Source organism: Elephantulus edwardii, unplaced genomic scaffold (assembly GCF_000299155.1).
Source record: "Elephantulus edwardii isolate Elephantulus edwardi_28Jun2011 unplaced genomic scaffold, EleEdw1.0 scaffold00233, whole genome shotgun sequence".
Classification (NCBI taxonomy): domain Eukaryota; kingdom Metazoa; phylum Chordata; class Mammalia; order Macroscelidea; family Macroscelididae; genus Elephantulus; species Elephantulus edwardii.
In genome coordinates this window covers 166,349-175,101 of record NW_006399983.1, presented here as the reverse complement: position 1 = coordinate 175,101, position 8,753 = coordinate 166,349, and the positions used below count along the sequence as shown (strand labels likewise).

The 8,753-nt window shown below is 42.2% G+C and overlaps 1 protein-coding gene across 1 annotated transcript in view; it reads left to right on the top strand.

Moving 5' to 3' along the window:
• TEKT3 (tektin 3) overlaps positions 1-7,815 on the top strand; it is a 41,751-nt gene extending 33,936 nt beyond the window's left edge. The window contains exon 7 of the mRNA XM_006898556.1: positions 7,599-7,815. Within this exon, the coding sequence (XP_006898618.1) occupies positions 7,599-7,815 (217 nt within the window). The remainder of the gene's footprint in view (positions 1-7,598) is intronic.
• The last annotated feature ends 938 nt before the right edge of the window (positions 7,816-8,753 follow it).

Sequence of the window (8,753 nt, the reverse complement as noted above, 5' to 3'; positions counted from 1 at the left end):
ATAGGTAGCTAGAGCTCTCTATATATAGTTGTTGTGTGTACCATTGAGTCAGAACTTACCCATAGCTGACCTTCCAGTGGGTTTTCAGAGGTAGTAATGACACGAGAGAAAATTGTCCATCCTTCTTTCACAGAGCAGTTAGCAGATTTGAAATGCAGGCCTTTGGGGTTGCAGTGCAGATTTTCATTACTAGGCTACCAGAGCTATATGTATATAGGTCTGTTTGTATAAAATATATATAAATGTATGTTGTTATTGGTTGCCTTCAAGTCGAGCACTACTCTCAGTTACACTATGCACAAAAGGCCTGAAGCCTTTCTATAACTGTCAACATTTATCAAAGTTCATAGTTTCCAGAGGCATGCTGTTTATATATATAAGCTCTGGTGGCCTAGTGGTAAAAAGCTTAAGAAGCTGTGCTGCACTCCCAAAGGCATGTGGATGTAGTCTGAATCCACTAGTTGCTCCATGGGAAAAGAATGGGCAGTCTCCCCCAGTGTGATTTACTGCCTCTGAAAACCTGCTGAATAGTCAACTATGGATAGTAACAACACGATGGCATGTAACAACTATATGGTTATGACACTGATACTGAAGGCAGTATGGCATTATAGTATCTCCTGATTGTGTCCACATGCTGTTGCTGTTGTTGTTATGTGCTGTTGAGTCACTTGTGATTATATACAACAGCTCTATACCCTTCTCTATCCTGAGCCAATCTCATCGTCTCTGACACGCCTACCCCCATTACCCCAGTCATTGAATCAATTCTTCCCATGGAGGGTCTTCCTCTCTTGCGCTGTCCCTCCACCCTCCCAAGCATGACGTCTCTTTCCAAGGACTGGTCCCTTCTTGTAACATGTCCAAAGTATGTCAGATGAAGCTTCAGGATCCTTGCTTACAAGAAGCTGCCTGATTTCACCCTCTCTATGAAGAACCTGTTCGTTTTCCTAGCCATCCAAACTGAAGCTGTTAGCTGCCAATTGTCCAAGTGGTGAAAATCTTTGCTTTCTTGGTGTTGAGCTTCAATCTGTTTTTAAGGCTGTAGTCTTTGACCTGCAGCAAGCATTTCAGGTCCTCCTCAGTTTCAGCAAGAGGGTTGTGTAATCTGCATAACACATACTGTTGATGAGTCTTCCTCTAATCCTGATGCCACATTTTTCCTCATAAAGCCCAGCCTCCTGGCTAATCTAGCAATGGCAAAAAAGCAAGCTTGTAATTTTGTGCAATTAGATTATGTATCCTGTAGTCTTTCTTCTTCTTTTTTTCCTTTTTAAAACATAGATATTTTTAAATGGAAATTTTGAAAAGTTCCCCCATAGATGAATTTTCCACTGGACTTGAGTCAGACTGTGAAGCGTAGGGGGAGATATATATATATATATATCCCTGTTCTGTTTTCTGCATTCAAAAGGGATTCTTTTGAAGCAGGGAATTAACCTAGGATGAACAGCAGATAAGAAGCAAGTTTGTTTTAATTTATAAACAAGCTGCCACTATAAATCCTTAAGTAGCTGTCTGTGTGATGACTTGTGTCTTTACTCTGGTGTGAAAAAAAATTCTACACGATATGAAATATGAAATATGCTCTAATGTCAGTTCTCAAATTTGTCTTACCATCCTCAGACCTAAAGAAACTGTGCGCTTAGTTTTAATCCAACCTCTTCAGGTTGAAAGAGCTCCTGGGTAGTGTAAAGGGTTAGCTCAAACGTACTAACTGAAAGGGTGAAGATTTTAATGCACCCAGAGGCACCTTGAAAGGGAGGCCTGATGGTCGACTTCTGAAAAGCAAAACAAAAGACTCAAACAGCCACTGCAAACCTGATGGAACACAGTTCTACTCAGACACATATAGGGTCTTTATTAGTTGATATCATCTAGCTGGTGACTGGTTTAACCACTGAAAGTAAGAAAACTATTAATAGAGTTTCAGAGACAAAAGGAAATGTGTCCTGTACTCTGTGTTCACTCTTGTCGCAGCCCAGTGGTCTTGTATCTGTGTGTCTTTCCCTGCCCCTTCCCTGGCTGCTGCAGATGGTCTAGGGGCTTTCATCAAAATCTGCCCTGTCCGTGTGGCATGGCATTGGAACCAGTTTTTGGTTTTGATGTACTGTGTAGACCTGGACCTTTGGGAGGCCCTTACTTCCCAAGGCTACTTCCTTTACCTGGGACGTGGAAGTAGATCTTCATTTGACAGGTACTTTTTGCATACCTATGAACTGCAAGGACATCCCTGGCCGGTACAAAAGGTTAAGTGATTGCTAACCAAAAGATTGGAAGTTCAAAGTTACCCAGAGATACTTTAGAAGAACGATTTGGTGATGGACTTCTTAAAAAAATGTGTCACTTGAAAAGACCACAGAGTACAATTCTACTCTGACACACACAGTTCAGAGTTGACTCGATGGCATCTTGTTTGGCTTTTAGGTTTGGGAACTCTGAGGGGGAGTGTGCATGTAGTCATGAACAAGGTGGACCCACTTGGATGCTGCTTAATTTATGTGGTTTGTCTTTTCTCAGATAAGGCAACCCCCAGCTCACGGCAACCGGTACACGGTGGAATGGAACAGCTCCTGCTTCTGCGCATGCTGTTACAGATTGAACTGTTTTGATCTGTAGGGTTTTCATTGACTAATTTGCAGAAATGGATCACTAGGTCTTTCTTGCTAAGGTGGTTTTCCCATGAGGTGCAGTGGGCAGGAATTAAACCCCATTCTACTACACAGAAGGCCAGAGGTGTATAACTGATCACCATTCCCCCAGCCAATCCTGGGGTTAAGGAGGGTCTTTATAAAGGAGGATCCCTTAATCTGATATGTGAAGATAGCATCAAAGCATCTCAGACTGAGGAAACTGGAAGTAGAGGCTCCAGGGTAAAAGGCAGAGTGAGGATCTTACAGAGCAAAGTGAGAAGTGGCTTGTCCTGAGGCTGTTTGTGAGGCAGAAGTAACAGGACTTTAGGACTGAAGATGGAGAGAGGACAAGGATGATTAGAGGGTTCTAGGTTTAGCATCTACAAAGGTGCTGCATCACTGCCTGGGGTAGGAAATCCAGCAGGCTAGGGTTCTGGTAAGGTATCAGCTCTCACACTTCCCCTTCAGAGCCGGAAAGCCTCAGTCAACCTCAGAGCCAGGTCAGCCAGAGGCCAGACTATACACAGGAAGGAGGTGCCCAGAGAATGGGCCACTGTCCAGCAGTCTGAGAAGGTCTAAATGTCCCTGGTTGATTTGCTGCATTCTCTGAGCAAGATGTTTTCCCCATTTTGGTGTTGGTTTCCCAGATAGTTTCAGAGAAACTATTTAAAGGTCAGATGTGCCCGGGCTATGCAAATGGGTAACACATTCTGTGTTAATTGAAAGATTGAAGGTTTGACATGGTGGCCTAGTGGCAAGAAGCTGAGCTGCAATCCCAAAGGCAAAGCAGCAGTTCCAGGCCACCAGCTGCTCTGTGGGAGAAGGATGGGCAATCTCCTCCAATGGGATTAACTGCCTCTGACAACCTGCCAGAGGGGCTATGGGTAGGTTCCAACTCTACAATACACAACAGAGGAACCTTGCAAGAAAGGCTTGGTGCTCCGCTTCTGAAAAATCAGCGGTTGAAATCCCGTAGAGCACAGTGCGTCTCTGACATACGCATGGGGAAGCTGGGTGACGACATGGGGTACTATAAGAATCCATTTTCTGCCCCCTCATTCCTCACATATCCTAGCTAAACAACACCCAATGGTTTGATCAGTCATTTAGAATTTATCTTTCAGGGGAAAAAAATAGCAAAAACAATAACAAAATATTAACGATTGAGAATAGAAAAAAAAACATTCTGTTTTCTATTTCCTCTTAATATTCTGTGAGCTCCTGCTATGCAGCTGATATCAGGCCAGGCACCAGGTGCCAGATTTGTCTCATTAAAATTCAGGATGCCCAGTTAAATTTGAATTTGGGGCAAGCGATAAGTGATTTCTGTCTGGGTATAATTATGGTGCAGCTCAGGCCAAGGTTCAGATCTGGTCACTGTGAGTCACAGTTGATACAAGTTACATAGAATATTTATACTGAAAAATACAAAATAAAAATATTTCTACTAACATGACATTCATTGGTTACCTGAAAAGCCACGTAAGGGACATCCGAAGTTCTCTGGTGATTTTGTGCTGTGCAGCTTGCATATAGAAATGGGATAAACTGGCTTCAAGAAGCAGCAAATGCAATGTTCTGAGCCTCCTTCTCAGGGTCTCTGCATCTGCTCCCTCTTCAGATCACACAGACCGAGGTGGTGGGAATAGGATGTGCAGCTCACTTCTTTCCTGTGATAGCCACTAAGGCTTCTGCTTTCCTTCGTGGCTTCCTGGATGGTTGGCATGATGCATTAAACACACAGGGGCCAGATCTGGGGAAGGCAGCCCAACAACCCCGAAGTTAGTTTCCTCATCTCTAAAACAAGGAAGCTGGGCTTGATAGTCTCTAACATTAGTGCTCTAACACTAATTGCTTTCTAGCCGTGAAATTCTGTGGAGTGATAAAATTGCCTCGGTCTGGAGATTTTTTTCTTTGGTTGCTAAATCATTTTCTATCCTCAGGGCCATCCACATACCTTTGGGTTCATTGCTACTGTTCTCATTGCAATTTTCTATATTTCCATTAATCCCAAGGATCCATATTCAGCTGATAAATGAATCCCAAAGTAGGAAAATCTTAGCTTTGATAAAATCTGATGAATTAAAAAGTTCAGAGTTGTTGGACCACTTATGAATGGAAGACTCCCAAGATTCTTGCTCTAAGATAGTGTTTAAACCTTGATTCTCTAATAGAGTAAATAATGCCATCCATGAGTACGATGTTTCTTTGAAAAAAATCACCTATGTGAGACCAAATAGTTTACATGTACTCCAGTAATGGAAGGAAGTTAGTGGACAGGGAAGCTAGATAAATGGAAATAGAACAACTAGAATGGAAAAAAATTAGAAAGCTGACATACTGTGTAAAATTTATCCAATGAACAAATTGGGAAGAAATTATTAATTTACTGTACAAACATTCACCACAAATATTTTCTTACTTTTAAAAATAGGTAATTTAGAGTTATATCTGGAGTTAGGTTACCAGAGTTAGGCGAGGTAGCATAGTAAAAAGGCCCTTATGAGGACTTCTGTGTAAAATTATATGGAGAATTATTTGCCCCCTACTCTGTCTACATCAGTTTCTTCTATCAAAAATGCATGATCATAGTATCTCATTAATAATAGTGTCATAAAGATTTAATTATTTGATCATGAAAAGCACTTAGAAAAGTATGTACACAGCAAGTTAGTAAATATGAGTTGCTTTAGGGAGCTCTGGTGGCCTAGTAGTAAGTAATTGCCCTGCCAATTTGAAGGCATGCAGTTCGAATCGACCAGCTGCTCCACAGGAGAAAGATGAGTAATCTCCTTCTGTGCAATTTACTGCCTCTGCAAACTTACTAGAGGGTCAGCTATTATTGTCTGATATGTTGCCCCTTACAGCTATGAGTCAGTACCGACTCCCAGGCACACAACAATAGTGTTATTATTACAAATGCTTCTTTATAATTCATTATAAGAAAAACAGCATAAGCAAAATTAGAAAGACAATTCAAGTTATTGGCCACAAGCACAATATATTTAACAAATAAATATAACAAATATATAAGTAGGAAGTTGTGGTGGCCTACTGTGTAAGGAATTGTTCCTCTAACCCACCGGTAGGCAGTTTAGTCTATAAACTGCTCCACAGGAGGAAGATGGGCAATTTCCTCCAGTGTGTTTTATGGCCTCTGAAATCCTGCTCGAGGGTCCAGCAATGGGATGGTTCTGACTCACCAGCATATAAGGATAGCAACAATAGTTATGAGTTACTTTTAAATAAAGGAAGATAATAATATCCCAATTTAAAAAATACTTGGAAGGATAATTCATAGGGGAAAATACAAAATTATCAACAGGCACATATGAAACCCTTACTTAAATTCATACAAATGCAAATTAAAACAATATTGATTAAGCAATTTGAAATAGAAATTCTATACTGGGGTTTTTTTGTTGTTGTTTGGTTGGGTTTTTTCCCCCCATGAAATTATTTGATTTCTCAGTTCTGCCTTAATGGAAAAATAAATGATAATGCTTTTCACCATCCAGCATAGTCAGATGGGAGCTCTGGTGGCCTACTGGTAACAAGCTGTGCTTCCAGCCCAAAGGTAGAATGTTCAAATCCACTAGCTTCTGTGAGGGAGAAAAATAGACCATCTCCTCTGTGGGATTTACTGCCTCAGAAAAATTGCTGGAGGGTCAGCTATGAGTTGGTTCCAACTCCACAGTACAGAGCAAGAAGATTGAGCACTTTTACCTGTCCCCAGTTATCAACTTGAAAATAAAAAGAATTTTCACTGATTATTTTCTTTTTACTGAAATAAATGTAAAGAAGCCCAACTAAATTTTTATTCTTATTTTTTTACAAGACAATATTTTGAAATGAATTACTATTTTTTATTACCGTTGAGTTGACTGACTCATTATAATCCCCGTGTGCAACAACATGCTTAATGCTGGCTGGTCCCCCTGCAGCCATCCTCATAATTCAGCATGCTCGGGTCCATTGCTGTCTTCCAGTGCAGCACCGCATCTTTCAGCACAACGGGAGACGGGCTTCTGCCGTGATCCACAGAGTTTTCACTGGTTCTTTTTCAGAAGCAGATCACCAAGCCTCTCTCCTAGTCAGCTGTCCATGCTGGGTGGAATACAACCCACCATGGGTGACCCTGCTGGTGTCTGAAATGCTGGTGGTGTTTGAAATGCTGCAGGCCTTTCTGACTTCACAGCAGTATGCCAGCCACCACAGAATGGAAAAAAATCACAAGAAGGGTGATTGGATGTACACACATATGTATCTCATTTTAAAAAAAAAGTGCGTATGTGTGTGTATGCGCGAGAGCCTTAAGAGCATGTGCAATTTGTCTTTTAGATTATGGGGTGTGATTAATGAGAGGAGCTGTGGAAGCAGCAAAACCATAGGGAATGATACTTGAATGATACTCCAGCTCCCTTTGTTACAAGAAGTAGCTCTGCCTCAGCTTAGAGCCCTCTCTTAAGTGCTCAAGTCCTATGTTGTTGTTAAGTGTTCTGACCCTCCAGGGGTTTTCAGAGGCTGTAAGTACATCACACGGGGGTGGGGTGGGGTGCTGCCCATCTTTCTCCTGTGAGTTCAAACAGCCTGCATTTGAGGCGACAGCACAACTCTCTACTTCCTAGGCCACCAGAGTTCCCTCAAGAAGTGACCCTGATTCAGTCAATGAATCCCTGGGTGGCACAAAACAAGGCCACTAAACAAACAGTTGGCGGTTCAAATCCTCTTAGAGGTACCTTGGAAGAGAAAGGTTTAGCTTTTAAGTTTTAACCTCTGAACAACCCGCTGTTGAAACCCCTTACAGAGCACAGTTGGAGAGGCACACGTGGGGCTGCCCTTAATGGGAATCACTTAGCTGTTACTGGTAATGATGCTACTGATAATAATTAGCTACAGCTAATGATGCTACGAGGGGCCTGGCCTCTTCTCACTAACCTAGCTGCTGCTTCTTCCTCTCTGCAGCCTTGTCAACGAGGTGTACGAGGTGGATGACACTATCCAGACCCTACAGCAGCGCCTGAGGGAAGCAGAGGACTCCCTGCAGTCACTGGTGCACACGAAGGCCACCCTGGAGCATGAGTTGGCTGTCAAAGCCAACACACTTTACATCGACCAGGAGAAATGCATGGGCATGCGCAAGAGCTTCCCCAACACGCTGCGTCTGGTAGGCTTCTGCTAGAGCCCGGTTCAAGAGGTGCATGAAGCCGCAGGACTGTTTGAGCATTTTAATGGCGTGCTAATTTAGTCACTTATTAAAGAATTGTCTTGATATAATTATATCAGTCTATTGTCTTGGGGGAACATTTTGCTTACGCCAATCCTTAATCCTAGTTTTCAAAGGTCAAGGAAAGAGATCTGTGTCTGTATCTCTACTTAGATATATTCTTTTCCTAAATGTACAGATATGCATATGTCCACAGATAGGATACTCTTGACGGCGTAGTCCAGAGAGAATTGCACTGTTTGAATCCTCCAGCCACTTGGTGAGAGAAAGATGTGCGGTCTCTTACCAGGCGATTTACAATCTTGAAAACTCACTGGACTGTCAGTTATAAATTGGAGCCAACTCCACGGGGACACACACACATAGGGAGCTTTAACGACATAGTCCCTAATAAGTTGTGTTGATGACCCTAGGGCTGGATGTTGGAATCCCCTAGGCTATGTGCAAGAAAATGGGCATCCTATCCTCTCTCCTCCTGTTGATGGTTTGTTGTTGTTATGTGCTATGGAGTCGGAACCGACTCATACCTGACCCTTCAGCAAGTTTTTAGAGGAAATAAAATGGCACAGAAGGAGATTGCCCTTTCTTCCCCAGAACTGGTGGTGGATTTGAACCATGAGCCTTTGCGCTGGTAGCACAACTCCTAACCACAAAGCCATCTTAGAAAGTTGATGAAGAGAGGACCTCTATGAGACAGAGCCAACTTGATGGTAGTGACCTTCATAGATATAGATGAATTGTGTGAAGGATTGTGTGGTTTGAAAATAAACCAGATTCTTCTATATATGAATACATGTGACTATGAACTTTTTAATTGGCTGCAGTGTGGGATATATAATAACTAATACAGAAGGATTCTTATTTCTCCTGTGTTAGATGAACCGGCAGGGAGG